General features: G+C 42.2%; 2 protein-coding genes across 3 annotated transcripts in view; one reads left to right on the top strand and one right to left on the bottom strand.

The window, feature by feature from the left end:
* Positions 1-628: 628 nt before the first annotated feature.
* Positions 629-24,778, bottom strand: ecsit (ECSIT signaling integrator). Its single transcript, XM_060933906.1, has 8 exons — positions 24,243-24,778; positions 17,141-17,242; positions 15,749-16,163; positions 15,001-15,224; positions 11,127-11,184; positions 5,679-5,827; positions 1,792-1,912; positions 629-1,318 (listed from the first exon to the last, which is right to left on the bottom strand). Exons 1-8 carry the CDS (start codon positions 24,249-24,251, stop codon positions 1,059-1,061), a joined length of 1,338 nt encoding a protein of 445 aa, XP_060789889.1. The 5' UTR covers positions 24,252-24,778; the 3' UTR covers positions 629-1,058.
* The window catches only part of eml3 (EMAP like 3), a 96,147-nt gene continuing 95,777 nt past the window's right edge, over positions 24,606-24,975 (top strand). For both annotated transcript variants that reach the window (XM_060933892.1, XM_060933884.1), the window contains exon 1: positions 24,606-24,975. In XM_060933892.1, coding sequence (XP_060789875.1) covers positions 24,951-24,975 — 25 coding nt within the window. In that variant the 5' untranslated portion in view covers positions 24,606-24,950.

Genomic DNA, 24,975 nt, shown 5'->3' with positions numbered 1-24,975 from the left:
AAGTAGGTTATGAAAGTTGGAAATGACTCATGTGAGTGAAAATGGAAATTTGATACTCAAAATAATTTTTTTTAAAATGTTTTGCGGTCCTATATAATCTGTAGGAATATAAATGTATAGAATGTTTAGATTGTTATCCACTATTCTAAGAATTTCTAAAGCAATATTCGCCATTTCTGATTTAAAAAACAAACAAAACCCAAAATCCACATCAGAATTATATTGGAACAGTAATTTTCTTTATAATAACCAGTTTCAGTAATACAGCTTTGAAATGATATTTGTATACTCACTGCCTCACATTAGTCGTTAATCGTACTTGATCAAAACTAATACAGCGTTTAACCTTCATTTCCTTTTGCGTCAGATGAAAACAAGATTGCACACCATTCTTAGGAGTTACAGAACTTATGATGACCACAGGATTTCTGAGAAATTTACCTTTATCAGTATTATTCTGGACTGGACCCAGTTTCTCAAAGCACTGAAAAATAAGACCACCTTCACTCTTCAAGAGTTCATCATGAGGCTTGCGCTACCATGTAACAATGCATTAGTGTTTTCTTGCTTTTCAGAAACTTGTCCTTGATGTTTCCACCAAACACTATGCAGAAACAGAACAGGGATGTAAAAAGAGAAAACTTATTTATTGCACTGACAGCTTTAACAAACCTACACAAACAGTATGCAATTACAGGCAACATGATCAGTCCATTTCAAACCTGACGACAAAATAGGCGTGCTATGACTGCTTGTTATTAAAAGTGCCTTCAACAGGGCACCTGTCTCATGAGGTTATCTTCATACCAGTCTAAATTAAATATACTTTTAAACTTTGTAGTCCATCTTAGTCAAACCTGCTCAGCTCTCTGAGAACTGAATCACAAAATGAGTCATATCTGAACTGAGCGCTAACATAAAGCATCTTGTTTGAGCCAAATAATCTTAGTTTATTTAACGAATAAGGTTATCAGTGTTTAGTTACTCAAGATACAAACTAGAGTCCAAGGCCATGACTAATTTCCGAGAAAAAAAACACTCTGCTGACTGCTGCCCAGTCACTGCTTCATACCCTGCGAGTGCAATACTTCCTCCTCGATGGTGTGCTCCTCTTCAGAGCCTGGGTGTTGATTTTGTCCGGAATCATGGCGAATATCTTCAACTTTCTGCAGTTCTCTGAATCCAGAATCCAGACGAAACACAGTGGGAACCTGCCCCAAGACTGGGTTGTTCTCCTGCAGCCCACTGATCCACTGTGCTAGTGTAGCTTGATCACCTTGCCCTGTCATGCACATGGCATAGACCGCCCCTTCCACCACTGAACAAAAGAAATCAGACATCACTCACATCGGTGTATCTAATTCTTTCGAGTTGCTTAATAAAAATATACTGTTAAATCAGGAATACACATTGGAGTTACACATTAGCGTGTCCGCCTCTTGATCGGGAGATCGCAAGTTCTATTCACGGTCGGGTCATACCAAAGACCATCATAAAAATGGTACCTAATGTACTGCCGTCTGGCGAGGCACGCTACAGTACAGATGTGAGTGGGGAGTCAAACTCTTGTGGTTACCAGAGGACTAGCCCCCCACCGTAACCCTGGCTATGTAATAGGTGAGAGGCCGAGGGAAACGGAGATCGGCGCCGCCACATGGCGTGGGAAGGGACTTTGATATATTAAACTGACAATGAAGTGTTTTTGCTGAACACAGATAAAGCCACATAATTCTATAGTCGATGTAAAAGCATTTACTTATAATCTCATGGACACTAATTGTCTATGCTCACCATCATCCACATCAAAGCTGTCATCGTCTCCCAAGTCCCTATTAAGGTCCAGGTCAATACGCTGGGGATAGAACAAGCTCTGTTCTGGACCAATCAACTCAGGATCGAGCTCCTCTTCGATCTAGATGGGAAAAAGTAACATCAATATCAATTACAGCCTGTGGCTTAGTCAATGGCCATAAGTCACAGATTTATATTAATATCCGAGGGCGGCATGGTGGTTAGCACGGTCACGTCACAGCAAGAAGGTTCTCGGTTCGAGCCCAGTGGCCGGTGAGGGCCTTTCTGTGTGGAGTTTGCATGTTCTTCCCGTGTCCGCGTGGGTTTCCTCCGGGTGCTCCGGTTTCCCCCACAGTCCAAAGACATGCAATTAGGTTAACGTGGGGCAGCCTTGGGCTGAAGTGCCCTTGAGCAAGGTACCGAACCCCTGACTGCTCCCCGGGCGCTCTAGTGTGGGTGCCCACTGCTCTGGGTGTGTGCGCGCGCGCGCGTGTTCACTGCTTCAGATGGGTTAAATGCGGAGGATGAATTTCACTGTGCTTGAAGTGTGCATGTGACAAAGGTTTCTTCTTTTATCTTTTCTTTTCTTGTTCTAATATGTTTCTATAGTAACAACTCAATCACAGGGGCCTGTATGACAAATGCTACACGCAATCTCAGGCAAATAATCATCAGATTTTCAGAAGTAAAACATCTAATTGTGGATATGATGAAGTTTTCTGGAAGGAGAATATTATATTGAGCATTTATAGAATAAGTATCAGTGCTTTATAAGTCAGTAACTGTTCCATCACGGGAGAGTCTTCAGGATGGGGGACTTTGTGATCACAATCATTCCACCACATTAAATATAACTTTAAACTGATCAAAATTACTATATAGTGTTAATTAATAAAATTAACTGAACCATTGGCAAATTGCTCTACTATAAGAGGAACACAACACTGCATCACGCCATCCCATAGCTGATTATCTCATCTCATCATCTCTAGCCGCTTTATCCTTCTACAGGGTCGCAGGCAAGCTGGAGCCTATCCCAGCTGACTATGGGCGAAAGGCGGGGTACACCCTGGACAAGTCGCCAGGTCATCACAGGGCTGACACACAGACACAGACAACCATTCACACTCACATTCACACCTACGGTCAATTTAGAGTCACCAGTTTACCTAACCTGCATGTCTTTGGACTGTGGGGGAAACCGGAGCACCCGGAGGAAACCCACGCGGACACAGGGAGAACATGCAAACTCCACACAGAAAGGCCCTCGCCGGCCACGGGGCTTGAACCCAGGACCTTCTTGCTGTGAGGCGACAGCGCTAACCACTACACCACCGTGCCGCCCATAGCTGATTATTTTTACTCAAAAAGTACACCACACTGTGTTTTATTCCTTCCACAATATATAGTATTATATACACCGATCAACCATCACATTGTAACCACTGAGAGGTGAAGTGAATAATATTGATCATCTCATTACAGTGGCACCTATCAAGCGGTGGGATATATTAGGCAGCAAGAGAACAGTCAGTTCTTGAAGTTGATGTGTTGGAAGCAGAAAAAATAGGCAAGAGTAAGGATCTGAGCGACTCTAACAAGAACCAAACTGTGATGGCAAGATGACTGGGTCTGAGCATCTCCAAAATGGCGCATCTTGTGTGGTGTTCCTGGTATGCAGTGGTTAGTACCTACCAAAAGTGGTCCAAGGAAGGACAACCAGTGAACTGACGGCAGGGTCATGGCTGTCGAAGGCTCACTGATGCCCCTTTTCCACCAAAGCAGTTCCAGGGCTGGTTCGGGGCCAGTGCTTAGTTAGGAACCGGGTTTTCTGTTTCCACTGACAAAGAACTGGCTCTGGGGCCAGAAAAAACGGTTCCAGGCTAGCACCAACTCTCTGCTGGGCCAGAGGAAAGAACCGCTTACGTCAGCGGGGGGGCAGAGTTGTTCAGACCACCAACAATAACAAGACCGCGAAAGATCGCCATTTTTAAGAGACAAGAAGCAACAGCTGTATAAACGCCAAGTCATCCATTATTATTATTGTTGTTGTTGCTGCTGCTTCTTCTGTGTTGTTTTTGCTTCGATATTCGCGCCAAGGTTTATGCAAACGTAGCGACGTAACTGACGTATACAACGATGTAATGACGTGGCTTCCCTTAGCACCGCGAGCTATGGAAAAGCAAACTGGTTCTCAGCTGGCTTGCAAGTTGAACGAGTTGTGAACCAGCACCGGCCCCGAACCAGCCCTGGAACTGATTTGGTGGAAAAGGGGTATGATTCGCATGACACCTGTCTATTTTCAAAGTCCTTCCCACGCCATGTGGCACATAGGGCGGCGCCGATCTCCGTTTCCGTAGCCCTCGGCCTCTCGCCTATCACACAGCTAGGGTTACAGTGGGGGGCGGGTCCTCTGGTAACCGCGAGAGTTTGACTCACCACTTGCATCCGTATTGCAGCGTGCCTTGCCAGATGGCAGTAGATACCATTTTTATGATGGTCTTTGGTATGACCCGACCGCAAGTAGAACTCCCGATCGAGAGGTGGACACGCTACCCACTAGGCCAACTCGCAGTACACCTGTCTATTTTAGCCAGCATTAACTTTAACAGTTTGTGCTACAGTAGCTCTTCTGTGGGATTGGACCATATGGGCTAGTCTTCGTGACCCATGTGAATCAGTGACCTTTCGACACCCATCACCCTGTCACTTGTTGGACCACTTTTGGTAGGTACTAGCCACTGCATACCAGGAACACCCCACAAGATGTGCCACTTTGGAGATAGACCCAGTTATCTAGCCATCACAATCTGGCCTTTGTCAAAGTCGCTCAGATCCTTACTCTTGTCCATTTTTTCTGCTTCCAACACAACTTCAAGCACTGACTGTTCTCTTGCTGCCTAATATATCCCACCGCTTGACAGCTGCCACTGTACTGAGATAATCAATATTATTCACTTCACCTCTCAGTGGTCACAATGTTATGGCTGATCGGTGTATATAATTTATATCTAACAATTATTTCTCATTTGCAGGAGGATGAGCACAATTTATATCACGTTCTGGTAGCTCTCTGTAAATGTACTAAACTACATGGTTGTGTTTTAATGGGGCAGTGAAATACCCACAGGTCATTTCATATGATCTCATCTCATTATCTCTAGCCGCTTTATCCTTCTACAGGGTCGCAGGGAAGCTGGAGCCTATCCCAGCTGACTACGGGCGAAAGGCGGGGTACACCCTGGACAAGTCGCCAGGTCATCACAGGGCTGACACATAGACACAGACAACCATCACACTCACATTCACACCTACGGTCAATTTAGAGTCACCAGTTAACCTAACCTGCATGTCTTTGGACTGTGGGGGAAACCGGAGCACCCGGAGGAAACCCACGCGGACAACATGCAAACTCCGCACAGAAAGGCCCTCGCTGGCCCCGGGGCTCGAACCCAGGACCTTCTTGCTGTGAGGCGACAGCGCTAACCACTACACCACCGTGCTGCCCTCATTTCATATGATAATTGATATTATTTGTCATCATCTTACAACAATTCACTCATATCAAGTATGCATTACATATAATTCTCTAGGGCACGAGGGGACTTGTTCTTTAAAAACAATACGGCACAAACTTTCAAGTCCCTTTTGAGGCAGCAGGCGATTATCTGAGCAGCTGTAGGAAAACTTAATTATGAAGGTTGTGGATCAAAGAACAGAACACTGACTTTCTACAAAAACAAGGACGAAAGCCAGATGATAAGATAAGAGTCCAGATCTTTATTTCTTTAAATGAAAAGGAAACCACAGATGATGATCGGAAGGCTGAAATGTCATTGGTAGGCCAAGCACATGTAATTATCACGCAATACTCATTCTTATAGTACCTGCTCCTCAGGGGGGATAGGGTCGGCTCTGAGAAGGTAATAATGTACACAGGTCTTCCTGAGCCACAGAGGAAAGGGGCCTTCCACAAACACAGGTCTGTTTGGGTTGTGCTTGGAAAGCAGAGTGCACTGCTCTGGACTCTGGATACCTGTTAAGAGAGCACAGAGTGTAAAGAGATAGCTATATGAACTTTCGTCTATATCCTCTCACATTAATCACCAACTCAATGGATGAGGAGTTACTCTATGTTCCATTTAGTGCTTTTCAAATCTCAACTGCTGTTTTCAGCAAGATTAGAACAAGCTGTACAAGTCACTATGGACCCTTTTCACGTGACGTCACGACAAACGTGGCTGCCATTTTGGACATGTACTACCAGCAGTTTACCACAGCCAGCATTGAGGAACGGCAGCAAAGAAAGTGTTTATTTTCAGCAAGACTTCCATCATGCCACTATGTTGTTGTGCACCTGGATGTAGTAACCATCAACAAACAAGGCAAGGGTTATCATTTTATCGGATCCCGGTAGATGCTGACCGACGGAGAAGACGGATAGCGGCATACCAACGCTTGTGTAGTGACCGCTTTGTTGGAGGTAAGACGAATAAAATTAGCCAGAAAAGGCATTACATTGCTGTTAACATTCCATTCTAGTTTACTGTAATTATGATCTGGCAGCTATTTACACCGGATCCATAATGGATACCATAATGGAGTGTAAATAGCCGCCGGAGCCAACGTCCGAGGTTCCGGAGCGCGCTAGCTCGCAGCCCGGCCGGACGTTGGCTCCGGTAGCTATTTACACTGGATCCGGTGTAAATAGCTGCCAGATCATAATTACAGTAAACTAGTAAATACAGTTTTCTGCATCTCGCTCCTTTTTCTTTTATGTTTGTCGCCTTCCTCGCATTCAAACCGATTTGAGCCGAAGTCCACTACATGTCCAAAATGGCGGTCGCGTTTACGAAGGTCACGTGACTGAAAAGGGTCCATATCACTATATCAAAAAGTCACTATATCAAACTTGCCTTAAAGTGTCCGTGGGCTGGGAAAACCTTTCACGTACTGAAATTCTGATATTTGTACTATACAATTCTGAAAACTACAGACCTTCCTGAACCAAAATATGGTTTGCGTTTTCATTTATTTTAACGTCTTGCATTTTAAAGTGCACATCTTGGGTATATTTAGGCGCAAGATCAATGTAATTCTCTTATTTTATATTAAACTTTGGTCAAATATCTGTCACATTTTGCATTTTGTGCAATTTTTTTACCTTGCGCAATACCAGAAAATTTCAGTTGAAATCAAGCCATTTGAGGCGAATTGGTCCGCCTCTGAAAAAACTTGGCATTTGGATTTCCCGGGAAACACTGATTTTCGTGACGTCGCGTGCGGGACGCCTCCCTCTGAATCCTACGCCAGCGCTGGTTTGTTTATGAGAAAACGACCTGGTGGTTTTCTGCAAATTTCTTCAACGTTATCGCGTAATTATTAAAATGGTTAACAGATGTATCGTAGGAGGGTGTAGCAACACCAGTCTTGATGGGATTAGTACTCATCGTTTTCCAAAAGACCGGACAATGAGAGAGAAATGGGAGCGCTTTGTGTGAGGCACCCGGAAAAAACCGAGGACCAAAGCAGAGCCGAGAAAAAGACCAAGAAAATCAGTGATTCACAAGTTGACTGTTGCCAGGGTAAGAAATAAGAGAGACTATACTCTAAATTAGGTGTTCCTGTGTTTGTGTGGTACACGGATAATGTTATTTATTGACACACACAAAAGTAAACAAAACACGAAAGCGCTGGGCTATAATACACTTACATCACATGCATCAAGGGATATGCATGTCAGGGCTCGAGATCTTGGGATGTGTCAAACACATTAAATGTCTATACAACCCTGCTTAGCCGATTCCATGTGTGTAGCTTATGAAATCTTTCTCCTACAGTAGCCAGTACTCTTCTAAATGAAGAAATATATAAATACATCATAGTAATTAGAAAAAATATAATTTATGTAACAACAGATAGATGAGCATTGATACATGAATCCATGGGTTTAGACGCTCAGGTGACAATTCCATATTTCAATGCAAAATCGCTCGCTGCTAAACTTGGTCTACACAGGCTGTGCACTGAAACCGTGCAAAGCTCTCTCAGCCTGCTGGTGCTTCCGCATGTGACGTCATGAATCTGGCTCTAGAGTCCCTTGGGATTTTTCCAGACGCATTTTATTATTTTTATTTTTTTCTGCTGGAGACAGATGGCCTTGTGCAAAATTACCCTTCTGGATGAGTGTGTAAAGGGACATTCTTTCATAAAAAAAACAAAAACAAACAAAAAAACCCCACTAAATTGGTCCAGGATATACCCTTTAAAGTGTTGTTACCCCCAGAAAGTGAAAAGGGAGAAAATCCATCTTGACTGCAGTGCAGGAGCATCGTGGACATTTTGACGATATGGATCTGATTACGAAACTAAACTGATTATTATTTATATCTTATGTCCAATTTGCTATATCAAGTAGCTTTGCTTTCCAAAACCTTCTGATATTATAAAGTCTGACATTCATTGTGTGAAATCACACTTAGCTACCAAGGTTTTAAGCAGACTGACATTTTTTTATGCCAATGTGTTTGTTAAACTGGCTCTATACCTAACATGATCTTTGTAAGAAGAAATCCTCTGCATGATTAAAAAGTAAAACAAAACCAAAAAAAAAAAATATATATATATATATATATATATATATATATATATATATATATATATATATATATATATATTGTAATATATATATATATTGTAATATATATATATATATATATATATATATATTTGGGCGGCACGGTGGTGTAGTGGTTAGCGCTGTCGCCTCACAGCAAGAAGGTCCTGGGTTCGAGCCCCGGGGCCGGCGAGGGCCTTTCTGTGTGGAGTTTGCATGTTCTCCCCGTGTCCGCGTGGGTTTCCTCCGGGTGCTCCGGTTTCCCCCACAGTCCAAAGACATGCAGGTTAGGTTAACTGGTGGCTCTAAATTGACCGTAGGTGTGAATGTGAGTGTGAATGGTTGTCTGTGTCTATGTGTCAGCCCTGTGATGACCTGGCGACTTGTCCAGGGTGTACCCCGCCTTTCGCCCGTAGTCAGCTGGGATAGGCTCCAGCTTGCCTGCGACCCTGCAGAAGGATAAAGCGGCTAGAGATAATGAGATGAGATATATATATATTTTTTTTCCCATGTCATTTTGGTGAAATATATATAGATTTCTGAAAGCTGAGATGTAAAAATGGATTAAAAACTGGCCAAAACTCAGCCACAGCGATATTCAATGGGTTTTTCCAGATCGCCACACGTCATTCATTCTACTGTGTCCAAAAAGTTGGGAACCAATGAGAGCAAAACTACATAAAACTTGATTTTATAGTTACTATTAGCAACATTTGCACTACATGTTCACCAATCTCTGCACCATGTTTTTTTGTGGAATTTGCTCAGCATACTTGAACTGAACAGAGGTGGACAAAGTACAGATCCCACTGGTCAAATGTTACTCCGATACAAGTGAAAGTTGTCCAATCAAATTTTTACTCAAGTTAAAGTACTGAAGTACTTGCTTTTAAAAATACTTAAGTATTAAAAGTACATTTTCTGCCAACGCATCGTTGTATTATTTCCACAACGCTTACAAAACCTAACGCTGTTACCAAAGACAGAAATGTGAATTCACAAAATGAACGCATGCTGTGCCATCATGGTGGTTTAACGTTAAGCTAGCTAGTCAGTGAAACTCCGCCTGGCATGCTAGCAAACGCTTTTCAAACTCGAAATCAAATTGGGTAGCTAACGCTACTAGAAAAGAAAGATTTCTACATTCTGTTTATTTGGCAAGATTATGCTGAAACATATTTCTGAAAGGACTTCAGATAAGTTAACGTTATTCATCTTAGCATAACTCCATTTTTACATGCTAACTAACGGTGTCCAAGTTAACTAGCTATGTGTTAATGTTAGCCGTGGACAAGGCTACGGCAGCTTGGCGGGAAAATCCATAGAGCATCATTTGACTAATCAGACTGTACAGCTATTGCAACATTATCACTCGCTCTAAAAGCACAGACAGCTTCGTTGCAAGCTTTCTCTTGGAATAAAACGTTTACAGACCTCAAAATGCTTCTGCAGGTTGGACGGTGAGTTTTTATAGGACGTGATGTGATTCGTTTTCAGCAAACAAAGCAAAAATTTAAAACGAAATGAATCTTTAATCCTTTCAGAAAACTGAAACATGGGTTCTAGCTGTAGCCATGGGTGTGTGCATTCTCCAGAAGAACCGCCTCCTTCCATTCTGCCATCAACTGATTGTGTTCAAATAATGCTGCTGAGATCAGTGAACTTGATTTTATCCAGTCTATGGACGTGACGTGACCCTAGTGATTACTGATAGACTGTCTCAGTGTCACCTGCGATAAAACCAATCACATTTTAGGAAAGAAAAGGAAAAAAACATCCACTTTCAAAGCTGCTTCATAGTAACAAGTAACGAGGACCTTGATAGAAATGTAGTGGAGTGAAAAGTACGATATTTGTCTTTCAAATGTAGTGAAGTTAAAGTCACAAGTTTCCAAAAAAAAAAAAATACTCAAGTACAGATACTCAAAAAGTGTAAGTAAGTACAGTACTCAAGTAAATGCACTTCTCAAATGTACTTCATTACTGTCCACCTCTGGAACTGATATATTTGCTAAACATACAGTACCAGTTAAAAGTTTGGACACACCTTCCAATTCAGTGGTTTTTCTTTACTTTTCTTAATTAAAAAAAAAACCCTTCATGTCTTAAAGTTATGATGGATGTCGTTTCTCTTTACTTAGTTGAGTGGTCCTTGACAGTTGTGGAATAGGGATATTTACTGTATTTTTAAAAATTATATACTGTTTGATCTCAAACGCATTAAGGCAGCAATAAATTGCTCTAATTAACTTTTGACGAGGCACCTGTTAATTGAAAAGCGTTCCAGGTGACTACCTCATGAAGCTGGTGAAGATAATGCCAATAGTGTGTAAAGCATCGAGGTAAACGCTGGCTACTTTGAAGAATCTAAAATATGAAACATTAACACTTTTTTGTTTACCACATAATTCCATACATGTTCCAGATGTTACTTTATAGTTTTGATGTCTTCAGTATTGTTCTACAGTGTAGAAAATAGTCAAAATACAGAAAACCCTATGAATGAGTAGGGGTGTCCAAACTTTTGACTAGTACTGCATTCCCATTGGTCCCTGACTTTTAGGACACCCTTTAGTATACTCACTAAAACTCAATACGTCTTAATTTAACAGAAGACCAAAATAAAACACCAGTATGAGACTACAAATGTTGTGCTAAACAACGTTATGGACTTATGTACATAAGCAAATGAAGGCCTGATGCAGAACATGTTTCATACCAATGATATGTGGGTGTGAGATCTCCTCTCCTGCCTCTGTGATGTGTGTTGAAGGAAACTGTAAAAGTGCACAAAGCAGATCATGGAAAATGAACACCCGAACAGTGACATTTGCCTCAACAAAACAAGGTTAAAAAAAAAAAAACACGTTTTACAAAAAGGACTTTAAATCTTCACACACAGTGGTGTTGTGAGTGGAGTAACAATGTCCCAGTTTCCTTCCACTGTCTTTCCTTCACAAACCCACATCACTGTAAGAACATTATTTTTTTGCATTTAAGCAGAAAATAAATAATGTCTTTTGGGCATTAAAGCAGGGAACTTTGAATAGGGCCATTATTAAAAAATGTTCTGTTTCCGGTCCACTGGCCGGGTGAGTGCCGTTTGTGCGATTGAAATTTTTTTTTTTAACGCCGGTTTTTCGGGTTCATAAATCTAAAATCGAACTTGACATTTACGCATTCCGCGCAGAATATAGACTCGAATCAGCTCTGCGCATGCGCCGTGCGGCACAGAAAAATGGCAGCCACCATGAAGGAAGGAGATCCGGAGTTTTCAAACATTTGCTCAAGTGTGAAATCGCAAAATGGTATTCTAGCCAACAACAAAATAGCAAAGATTCAGAAAAACAAATCATTCAGTGATCATTTTAATAGTGTAATTTCATCCGAACTAGGCCTAACAGTCCATTTAGAACTACAAAAAGTCCGTGTGTCGGACCATCACAAACCGTTACTTGAAAATTCGTTTGATCTTGATCCATCCGAGACGTTACAAACAGCTTTTGAGTTTTGTTATGCGAAATTCATTACCTACTTTGTTAATGACCCTGACAGATCTGTAGGAGAACCTAATAGATCTTTTCAAACGGTCATATTTTATTAAATGTGTCTGCTTTTGTAATAAAAAAGTACTGAAAGAAAAAGCAAACACAGCATTGCGATTTCTTATCCATCCATCCATCCATCCATATATATATATATATATATATATACACAGTTGTGCTCATAAGTTTACATACCCTGGCAGAATTTTTGCTTTCTTGGCCTTTTTTCAGAGAATATGAATGATAACACAAAAACTTTTTTCCCCACTCATGGTTAGTGGTTGGGTGAAGCCATTTATTGATAAACAACTGCGTTTTCTATTTTTAAATCATAATGACAGCAAAAAAACATCCAAATGACCCTGATCAAAAGTTTACATACCCCAGTTCTTAATACCGTGTATTGCCCCCTCTAACATCAATGACAGCCTGAAGTCTTTTGTGGTAGTTGTGGATGAGGCTCTTTATTTTCTCAGATGGTAAAGCTGCCCATTCTTCTTGGCAAAAAGCCTCCAGTTCCTGTAAATTCCTGGGCTGTCTTGCATGAACTGCACGTTTGAGATCTCCCCATAGTGGCTCGATGATGTTGAGGTCAGGAGACTGAGATGGCCACTCCAGAACCTTCACTTTGTTCTGCTGTAGCCAATGACAGGTCGACTTGGCCTTGTGTTTTGGATCGTTGTCATGTTGGAACGTCCAAGTATGTCCGATGCGCAGCTTCCAGGCTGAGGAGTGCAAATTTGCCTCCAGTATTTGCTGATAACATGCTGCATTCATCTTTCCTTCAACTTTGACCAAGTTTCCTGCGCCTTTGTAGCTCACACATCCCCAAAACATCAGCGAGCCACCTCCGTGCTTTACAGTAGGAATGGTGTTCCTTTCATCATAGGCCTTGTTGACACCTCTCCAAATGTAACGTTTATGGTTGTGGCCAAAAAGTTCAATTTTGGTCTCATCACTCCAAATTACCTTGTTCCAGAAGTTTTGAGGTTTGTCTCTGTGCTGTTTGGCGTATTGTAGGCGAGATACTTTGTGGCATTTGCTTGGTTTTAACAGAACCCCTGATTTTCCATTTGTTAATCACAGTTTGAACACTGCTGACTGGCATTATCAATTCCTTGGATATCTTTTTGTATCCCTTTCCTGTTTTATACAGTTCAACTACCTTTTCCCGTAGATCCGTCGACAATTCTTTTGCTTTCCCCATGACTCAGAATCCAGAAACGTCAGTGGCTGGATGAAAGATGCAAGAGTCTGTCTGGATCCCAGAAACTCACTCAGCTTTTATGCACACACACTGATTACAAGCAAACAGATCACAGGTGAGGACGTTACCTTTAGTAGCCATTCAAACCCATTTGTGTCAACTTCTGTGCATGTTATCAGGCCAAAATCACCAGGGTATGTGAACTTTTGATCAGGGTCATTTGGGTAGTTTCTGTTGTCATTATGATTTAAAAAGAGAAAACACAGTCGTTTGACAATAAATGGTTTCACCCAACCACTAAGCATGAGTGGAAAAGATGTTTTTGTGTTATCATTCATATTCTCTGAAAAATGGTCAAAGAATCATAGATTCTGCCAGGGTATGTAAACTTATGAGCACAACTGTATATAGACCCCTTCACATGTTTGTAAACAAACCGACCATTGCCAGGATGCGCGCCCAGCCTGGACTCAGAAACAATGGCGCTGCCCATAGACCGGCATTATGAGCTGTCAGATTATGCCAAACAATTGTCGTTACAAGATCGAGAATGCTACATAAATAAGTTAACTCTAACAAGTGGACATCGCCTACCGGATCCGCATTTAATTAAAGAGTGGACGGACGATGTTAGTAAGTTCCCTGGTATACAATGGCCAGATATATACTCGTACCTTAGTGACAAGACTTCAGTGTACACCCACGAAAAACTTCATGCCTACAAGTCTTTAGACGCATATGATTATGTTATGTGCGGGCATGTACAACTTGATTAACAATGGGACATTCATATTCATTTTGTTTTAATCAAATTATGCCAGTGATGTGATGGCAGTGTGGCTTTAGCTACAACAGCAAATACCAACACTAAACAGCAATTTGCAGGAGGTAATGGCATGAAAGGAATGATAGTGTAAAGAGTGCAGCTAAGAGAAATCAGAGCTGCGTAAAAAGCGAGAGGCAGAGAGCAGAAATGAAACTGAACGGGGCGGGAGCTACAGTAGGTTAGAGCAGTCAACGTAAGTTGGCATTTAGAGTGAGGGCACACAATTTTACCTTTCCATCCTTGCTTTAAAATTGTGATTTTGGGCATACACAAATAATGATGGCACAAAATCTGGACTGCTTGAGTCAAGCGAGAGCTCTCCTACAAACAAAACTGCATGCAAAGCTAAGTTAACATGCTAACAATATTCATTACATTGTGTAACTATGACCCAGCAAATCAGACAAACGTTACCAAAGTATTTTGCTACATCAATAAACGAAGACTAGAAAGAATAAAAAAGAAAGATTTAATAAATAGCCTGATCTTACCTGTGATGAAGTGGGCGCTGCAAACCCGCGCATTTTTGATGGTGCTTTCATCCCAGTCTACACGTTTGATGGCTTGTAGCCATAGACGTCGCGATTTTTTTGGAATGGGTGAGATCCTGCTGGAATTCTGTACATTTTAACCCCATCACTGCTACGATTCTGACACCCGACAACACAACAACTAGGCATTTCTGAGTCTTTTTTGGGTCCAGGCTGCGCGCGCAATTTCCGCTTACGTATGAATGACGTTTACTGCAAAGGGGTATATATATATATATATATATAAAAATAATTTAAAAAAAATCCCTCCCTCCCTACTGAAAATTTTTTTTGCTCACCCGGTGGACAGGAAACGGATTTTTTTTTTAAGGATGGCCTAATACAGGATTGTTGATTATTACAGCTTCATAACATTTAATTCCTAAGAGTTTAGAATTTCAGAACCTCATTCAATTAAAAAAAAAAAAATTATGACTTGTGTTAATCATTGGAAGACTAATAGATTGGCTGCAACCAGGGGTTACCTGATAAACTGTAATTTTAGCATCCAGGTCATTAGCGATACGGATGAGGCTGAAGCGGGCAAGGTCCACTGGGTCTTGTGGGAGCTCGTGAGGCACTGGGAATGGATTCTGATTCTTGAATTTGGGAAACCAATACATGATACGCTGGTACTTCCTCATCGGGTGGCTCTTCTCTCCAAAGATCTGAACCAGGAGGACTTTAGTTTCCACGTTAGGCATAACTCCTATCGATATATAACAAAAATAATCATCACAAACAATGTGCCAGTTTCCCCAGGTCAGACATCATACAATGAAACCAGACTACCCACAAACACACATCATAATAATACTTCAGTATATTATATGGACACGAGTGTTTTACTGGGAAATGCTTAACTGCAAGTGTGAATGTGTGCGCAGGTGTAAATGCACGTGTGTGTGCGCGCATGACGCTCTGCGGTGGACTGGTGGCTCATTCAGGGTGAACTGTCCTTGCGCACAGTGTTAGGCTCCGAATCCACGGTGTCCCTGTCCATAATAAAGCAGTTACTGAAGATGAATGAATGAAAAAGTAGATAACATCTGTACGGAACATTATATTCCAGTTAAAGAAAGAGACAGCTAAAGAACCGGAGGAGATGCTTCGATATATTTACTGTGACAGATTTATATGTTAGTGTGAATCTGAGTGTCCAGACTTATCCTACTTTTCAAATGATCTCCTGCATATAATTTTTGTTTTAATAAAAGGACAAAACACACACACCGTAATTTTCCATCTGCTCCAGCACCTGTACGCCACACTCCTGTTGCCTGGGGTAGTGGTTGAACATCCTCTGAATAAAGTTCCGTGGTACAAACACCTCTTTGGGAAACACATCCAAGAGCTTGTTGTAGACTGTGATGTCTTGCTCCACGCTGAATTCAGGCATTTTCTTCAGAGCAGCGTAAATAAACTCCACATGCCCACGCCGGCGGATGTCCCTCTTGTTGAAGGTGTCCAGCACCCGATTGAAATTAGCTTTGCTCTTTGCATCTCTGGCTGCTCGCTCAAACAGCTCATCATGTGTGACCAAAGATTTGGTCTTTTTCTCCGTCTCATGCTCGATTATTTCCTGAAGATTTGTACTGTCTAGTTTGCTCTTGCAAAACGCTGAACTGCAATGGAACCACCTTGGCACCTTCAGACAATAACATACAAATCCACACGTTGAAATGCTCTCTTATTTACAGATCTCTCTGATGACAGAGTTGGCTATTTGAAAATATTCCAAAGCTCCATCAGGCCATTATTAAAAAATGTTCCGTTTCCGGTCCACTGGCCGGGTGAGTGCCGTTTGTGCGGTTGAAATTTTTTTTTAACGCCGTTTTTTCGACATTTTTTTTTTTAAAGATATTTTTTGGGCTTTTTTCACCTTTATTGGATAGGACAGTGTAGAGACAGGAAATGAGCGGGAGAGAGAGACGGGAAAGGATCAGGAAATTACCTCGGGTCGGAATCAAACCCGGGTCCCCGGATTTATGGTGTGGTGCCTTATCCACCTGAGCCACGACACCCCCAGGTTTTTCGACATTTTTTTCGGGTTCGTAAATCTAAAATCGAACTTGACATTTACGCATTCCGCGCAGAATATAGACTCGAATCAGCTCTGCGCATGCGGCACAAAAAAATGGCAGCCACCATGAAGGAAGGAGATCCGGAGTTTTCAAACATTTGCTTAAGTGTGAAATCGCAAAATGGTATTCTAGCGAACAACAAAATAGTAAAGATTCAGAAAAACAAATCATTCAGTGATCATTTTAATAGTGTAATTTCATCCGAACTCGGCCTAACGCTCGATTTAGAACTACAAAAAGTCCGTGTGTCGGACATTTTAAGTACCTTTGTAAAAAAGTTTTGCAAATGTTGCAGTCGGCATTTAAAATGCTAACTTAAAGCTTTTGTACAAGTTTCAGTTGATTAAACTGTCATTTTATTAAATGTGTCTGCTTTTGTAATAAAAAAGTACTGAAAGAAAAAGCAAACACAGCATTGCGATTTCTTATCCATCCATATATAAAAAAAAAAAATCCCTTCCTCCCGACTGAAAATTTTTTTGCTCACCCGGTGGACAGGAAACGGATTTTTTTTAAGGATGGCCTCATTGTGAACACTTACACGACCATAGCAGAGCCGTGGGTCCAGTCGTGTAACTGCAGGGATTATCGTGAATGACGCGATGCATCCAGTGTGATGGATTTGGAAGAGAAACCTGCCAGCCTTCATGATAAAATTACATTGTTTATACAAAGAGAATTGCCTCTCCATTTGTCACAGCAAAGGTTAAATAATCACATGGGGTAACTGTCGTGTTTATTACTACAACTGCTATCAAACATGTTCACATGTAAATTAATTCAGTATACTATATTTTGAATGCACCAGCCAGAAGTCATATAGTTACTGAGGAATTCAAGCAGGCCAATATGTTACTAGTGAGTATGTGCATTGCCCAGGTAAAGCTTAATCTTGTTTTCAAAATTCTAAATGGTTCTGCCCCAAATTTTTTTGGCCCAAGGCTTCAACTATACAAAGGAACTCCATTCAATCAATACAAGATCTAGTGCATCACCCTTGCAGATACCTAGGGTCAAGTCTTTTGGTAAATCTAGTTTCCTTTACACTGGTATTCAGGCATGGAACAGTCTTCCTTCAGTGTTACACTATATACAAGATTTTGAGAAAGCTGTAAAAAGTCATAATTTTAATCTGATATCACACCAAGAGAGAAACACTTTTGTTTACTATTAGCTTCCATTGTGGTCTGTGTTAATGTTCACTAGTCGTGTTTTCTTCTTGTAAATTTATTCTAGTTTTTTACTCTGGTGCTATGTCCTTTTTGTTACCATAATAGTATTCCATACATCCATTATCTGTAGCCGCTTATCCTGTTCTACAGGTTCGCAGGCAAGCTGGAGCCTATCCCAGCTGACTACGGGCGAAAGGCGGGGTACACCCTGGACAAGTCGCCAGGTCATCGCAGGGCTGACACAGAGACAACCAACCATTCATACTCACATTCACACCTACGGTTAATTTAGAGCCACCAATTAACCTAACCTTTGGGGGAAACCGGAGCACCCAGAAGAAACCCACGCAGAGACAGGGAGAACATGCAAACTCCACACAGAAAGGCCCTCACTGGCCGCTGGGCTCGAACCCAGGACCTTCTTGCTGTGAGGCGACAGTGCTAACCACTGCACCACTGTGCCACCCCATAACAGTATTATTATTATTATTTATCATCATCATCATCATCATCATCAATTTATTTATTTGATATTTATCTGAAGACCAAGTCAGCCACAACAACCGGGCTAAGTGACTTTCTCTATGCTGATGACACTGCATTGGCAACTAAGACTCAGGAGTCACTCCAAAATGGTGCAACTGTACTAAATGACACATGCAGAGACTGGGGTCTCGCCATTAACCAACCCAAGACTGAAGTTATGCATGTTCAGTGCCAAGACCCTGCTTACACCACCATAGATAACGTCACTCTGAAGAAATCCCACAAGTTCACCTATCTGGGAGGAGACCTGACTGACGACAGTGACCTAGAGCCCGAGATAAAGAACAGGATAAGCAGAGCAACCAGTATCTTTCGCTCTTTTGCTACCAGATGTTTTGACAGAAAAGGTCTAATCAACACCAAGCTGGCAGTCTACAAAGCCATCATATTGCCAACACTGCTCTACGGCAGCGAAACATGGCCCACCCTAGCCCGCCACCTACATATGCTGGAAACGTACCACCAAAAATCCTTAAGGCGCATACTCAAAATCAGTTGGTGGCAACATACCACAAACATGGAGATTCTAAGAAGAGCTAGTTGCACCACCATAGAGACCACCATCAGAACCAACCGCCTACGTTGGCTTGGCCATGTCTGTCGCATGGATGACAACCGAATTCCTAAACAGCTCCTATTTGGTGAATTAGCCAGTGGAACCAGGTCCAGAGGGCCCCCAATAAAAAGGTGGAATGACTGTGCCAACGAGGATCTGAACATCTGTGGTTTTGGCAAAAATTGGTATGAGGAAACATCAAACCGTGATGCATGGCGAAACAAACTAAGACGGGGCAAAGCACTGGCTGAGACGAAGCTTGCAGAAAGAGCTGAGGTCACACAACCAACAAGCCGACAGGGTTATCAATTGTCACCGGTGACAAGGACAGCAGTGAGTGAGTATTTATTTATTTTATATTATAATTCTTATTATTAGTTTTTTTTTTGTATTACTTTATTATTATATGGACCCCCTGCAGCATGCCGACAAGCCCAACAGGTCCACCTCAGATGCCATCGCTGCTGCCCTCCATTATGCCCTCTCCCACCTGGAAGACAAAGACTCTTACATCAAGATGCTCTTTGTTGACTACAGCTCTGCCTTCAACACGGTCATCCCCCACAAACTCATCCATAAACTGTCCACACTTGATTTGCACCCCACCCTCTGTGACTGGCTCATCAACGTCCTGACTGGCAGGCCCCAGACTGTCAGGATTGATTATAGGACTTCATCCAGCATCATCACAAACATTGGCACCCCACAGGGATGCGTCCTCGGCCTCATCCTCTACACTCTGTTCATCCATGACTGTGTTGCCTCCCACAAGGACATGATCATCCTGAAGTTCGCGGATGACACTGCAGTGATAGGATGTATCACTGATGGTGATGAAACGGCCTACAGAAGGGAGGTGGCCAGTCTGGTGTCATGGTGTGAGGACAACAACCTCACCCTCAACACAGACAAGACGAAGGAGATGATAGTGGACATGAGGAAGGAGAGGAGACCTCATCGGCCACTGTTCATCCGGGAGCTTGAGGTGGAAAGGGTGAGCAGCTTCAAATACCTGGGTGTTCACATCAGTGAGGACCTCACATGGACACCTAACACCACACAGCTGGTTAGGAAGGCTCAACAGCAGCTGTACTTTCTGAGGAGGCTGAGGAAGTTTGGTATGTCGCCCAAGATCCTCAGCAACTTCTACAGCTGCGTGATTGAGAGCATCCTGACCAACTGCATCACCGTGTGGTACGGCAGCGCTACAGCAATGGACCGCAAACGCCTGCAGAGGGTGGTGAAGACTGCTGAGAGGATCACCAAAACTCCACTGCCCTCTCTGCAGAGTCCACAGGAGAGCTGCCTTCATCCTCAAAGACCCCACCCACCCCCAGCACGGACTGTTCACACTCCTACCCTCAGGCCGGAGGTACAGAAGTGTGAAATGTAAGACTGTCAGACTAAAGAACTCTTTCTTTCCCACCGCCATCAGACTCCTGAACAACTGACAGGAGTCTATAACCATGGATTACCTCTCTGTAAACTGTCCTTGACTGTTTACATTTGTTTGCACATTAGTGCCATTTTGCTGCTGTTTCCTTGACTGTTTCTGTGACATCTGATTACATTGTTTGCACATTCGCACATTACTGCCCTTCTGCTGCTACATCTGATCATTGCTTTATTTTTGTATTACACTACCTATTTTGCACTACATTTAACCTTTATTTTGTACTACACTGGGTGTTTTTGTTGCTTTTGCTTTTCTTTTTGCACTATATTGCCTTTACTTTGTATTACTTCCTCTGCCTATTTATTAGTGTGCTTGCTCAAGCACACTATTGTTCTTCTTAAGTTTACTTATTCTGCCTTATTTCAACACGTTTTTTAGATCCACTCCTCCTCCTAGGGCATTCGAGATAGAGACACTGTTCCAACTCTGAGACGTCTGGCCCGAACTGGTGTAGTGTGCTTGTATACAGCTTTTGGATCAACGCGCCCATTCTCTCGTTCTTGTTGTTTTTCTTTTGGTTTTTTTCCATAGAGAATGAATAGGGCTCATGAATCGAATCATCCTACTCGGACACGCTCCATCGCAGATGCACCAAACCTCATGTGATACTTCAGGCCAACTCCCCCGATACATACATGCAATCAGTTCTGACCCGCACTCATATTTTTCCTTTCTTTTTGCTCATCCCTTTTTCCTCCATAGGCTTGCATTGATTTTTGGCCTCATTGAAAATGAATGGTGTTTCAGGAGAAAAACTTTCACTCTCCATCAATTTTTTTAACCAAGTGACCAAACTTCAAGAAACTTCACCTGATGCCTCAAGCCAAGTCCCCGCACAGATCCATCCCCTCATCTGAGACCTGCACTCATCTTTTCCTTGGTTTTCACGCAACTCTTTTTACCTCCATAGGCTTCCATTGATTTTTGGCCCCATTCAAATGAATGGAGTTTTGCTCAGTAACACTTCACCACACATCCACCAAACTTCATACGGCACCTCAGGCCAAATCACCCATCACACACATGATATCGGTTCTGACCCACACTCGTCTTTCCTTTCATCCGTCCATTTTTTCTCCATTTTGCTGCTAATCAATGGAAGCTTGACTGAGTCATTCCTCCCTTCCCCCATAGGTGGTGATGCATTTGGCAAGGATCTGCTCATTTGAGACTTTGACAGCAAATCAACTTCAACTCAATGGCCACTTTATTAGGAATACTTACACGCACACACGATAGCAATTAGCATATAAGCATTCACGTGTTACCATGCTAGCTGTTAGCATGTTACCCATTACGATATAATGCCTGCTGTTAGCTCGCGAGTTGTTAGCATGTTCACCATTAGCATGTTATCATGAGAGCTGTTAACATGTTAGGATTAACATGGTAGCATGCAGAGTTCGCATGTTTGCTGTTAGCGAGTTTGCCTGAGCATGTTAGCATGCTAACTGTTAGCATGTTACCCTCAGCATGTTAGCATGCTAAAAGTTAACATACTAGCCATTAGCATGTTAGCCTGTTAGCTGTTAGCATGATAGCTGTCAACATCTCATCTCATTCATCTCATTATCTGTAGCCGCTTTATCCTGTTCTACAGGGTCGCAGGCAAGCTGGAGCCTATCCCAGCTGACTACAGGCGAGAGGCGGGGTACACCCTGGACAAGTCGCCAGGTCATCACAGGGCTGACACATAGACACAGACAACCATTCACACTCACATTCACACCTACGGTCAATTTAGAGTCACCAGTTAACCTAACCTGCATGTCTTTGGACTGTGGGGGAAACCGGAGCACCCGGAGGAAACCCACGCGGACACGGGGAGAACATGCAAACTCCACACAGAAAGGCCCTCGCCGGCCACGGGGCTCGAACCCGGACCTTCTTGCTGTGAGGCGACAGCGCTAACCACTACACCACCGTGCCGCCAGCTGTCAACATATTAGCCTTAAAGTGTTAGAATTTTAACAAATAGCATGTTAATCATTAGCATGTTAGAATGCTAGCTGTTAGCATGTTATCTATTAGCATGTTAACATTAACATGTTAACATGCTAGCTTTTAGCATGTTAGTATGCTGTTAGCATGTTAGTATGCTAACTGTTAGCATGCTAGTTGTTAGCATGTTGGCATGCTAGCTGTTCTGCTACAGCTCAGCAAGCACACTTTGCATTTTCTCTGCGGAAATGCAGTCTAGTTTGTAATTGGCATTCATGGTGGACAGCAAACTAAGAATTTCATTGTGCAAGTGGAGTGAAGATGCAAGGAGTAGACGTAAAGAAAGTTGGTGAATTCAAGTACCTGGGGTCAACCGTACAGGAAAATGGGGGCTGTGATAGTGAGGTGAGAAAGAGAGTGCAGGCAGGGTGGAGCAGTTGGAGAAGGATTTCAGGAGTCATTTGTGATAGGAAAGTCCCAGCAAAAGTGAAAGGTAAGATGTATAAGACAGTAGTGAGACCAGCTGTGATGTACGGATTGGAGACCGTACCCTTAACGAAGAGACAGGAGGCAAAGTTGGAGGTGGCGGAGTTGAGGATGTTAAGGTTTGTGATGGGAGTGACAAGGTTGGACAGGATAAGGAACGAGCACATCAGAGGGACAGCACATGTGGAGAGCTTGGGAATTAAGCTAAGAGAGATGAGACTGAGATGGTATGGGCACATCCTGAGAAGAGATGCAGAGCATGTGGGAAGGAGAACGTTGATGGCCAAAGAGGAGATACATGGATGTGGTGAGAGAGGACATGAAAGTGGCAGGTGTGGTACAGAAGGATGCGGAAGACGGGAGCAATGGAGACAAAAAATCAGCTGTGGCGACCCCTAACCGGGAGCAGCCAAAAGAAGAAGGAAATTGTGCAAGTGGACATGTCTTTACTGTGCATATGATAATAAACACTTTGAACTTATTATTTATAGTCTGGGTATCTACTTAGTATAGTAATCATGGCTGTTTGTGATAAGTCTCTGGGACCACAATGGAAACAAGTGTTCACACTTTTTGTGTGTGTAATCCTGGTTTTTATACCATGCTCATACTGTATTTTGTATGTACCGCATTTAACCTAATAAAAAACCAACATATAAACCATATGTACAGAAGGGTGCCCTCACTTTCATAAAATCTGATGCATTTTTGTTTGGGTGTTCCTTTTCACCAATAAAGACATCCTGTAAAAATTTTTTGACCATATTCAAAAGTCTAATGGTGGCACCATGAGGTTCATTTTTTGCCAAAAAAACCGCTTATTTTATGTTTTCGCGTAAGGTTTGAATCACAATGTTGGACTCCATTTATTGATTTCTTGTGACCCAGAGATCATGTTAAGAACCTTTGCATTTAATAGGGGCTAGCATATGCATAGGCGGCAAGCTTAAAACCAGGGTTATAACATTGATAGATAATGCTAGTGACACCCTAAAACAAACCTGCAAATATTTTTAGACATTCTAGACATACCTACTGTCTACAGTACCTAAGATATTTGCTATAAGGAGCCATAATGTTTCATGAAAAGTGATCGAAATTTTGTCATAAAAGTCATAAAATAGCAGCTTTTTCCATAACTTTGAGCTCCTGGTGCCACCATTAAACTTTTGAATTTTGTCAAAATATTTCACCCAGTGCGTTTTCTTACCAAAAGGAACATAAAAACAAAAATGCATCATGATCAGAGGAACTTTTCATTTTTAGGGGGCAACTGATGCACCGACAAGGTGATGATAAAATATTAGAAAAGGAAACTTTACACTGAATCCAAACTATTTCTCACGTCCTCATATAGTAGAGTATACTGGATAGATAGTGTCCAAAATCTGTTATCTGAGTTACTAGTGTGACATTTGGACAGCTGCCCATGCACGGTCAAATCACGTATTTAATTATTAAATAAACAGCGTGTGTATTTGCTTACCGTTGCCATGTTAAATTAAAACATGCTCTGTTGTGTTGTTTGGAGTAAAATCTGCTTCAGTTAAGAATTGGGAGTCAAAACAAGAATCGCATAATTTCACATTCAGCTACATGTTATCGGTCAAACCTCCTTCACCGGTAAAATGACTTCCGGGTCCGTCAGCGCTCGCGTTCCTCCTGAAACAGTGGCGCTCTAATTGGTTCCGCTTGATGTTGGTTCCTTACAATAACATCATGGAGTTCGAGGCTTTGACACAAGGTGGCGTAGCAAAACATAAACTTGTGCTGAAGTTGTCATGAGTAAAGCAAGTTTTACTGGACTCTCTCTCTCTCTCTGTAGCAATGTTGTAAGACGCCTGTTTTGTAGTTTAGAAAAAAAAAGAGTCACGGAAAGGTTTCACAACTGCATGGAGGAGTCTTACTAGATGAAATCCATCCACACCTACTGTAGTTATATGTGCACTTGCCTGCCTCCTCCACGCATTTCCTGCATGTGTGTGGTTTTGGACTGGAGTTGCATTTTCAGTCCGTCGCCCAACACACACACACACACACACACACGTGTCCTGACTTTTTCCCGGGGTGTTGCTGCTGAGCAGTTTTATTTATTTTCTCACTTTTTAAAAAAAAAATTATGACTCGAGTGGATTCCTTGCACGCCACAATGCACCGTTTCAAAAAGGTCTAAACTCCAGGATCAGACTGAAACATGGATGGATCAACAAACAGTCTGG

Source organism: Neoarius graeffei, chromosome 1 (genome assembly GCF_027579695.1).
Source record: "Neoarius graeffei isolate fNeoGra1 chromosome 1, fNeoGra1.pri, whole genome shotgun sequence".
In the NCBI taxonomy this organism is placed as follows: domain Eukaryota; kingdom Metazoa; phylum Chordata; class Actinopteri; order Siluriformes; family Ariidae; genus Neoarius; species Neoarius graeffei.
The sequence above is the reverse complement of the archived record's forward strand: the minus strand, read 5'-3'. Positions and strand labels throughout refer to the sequence as shown.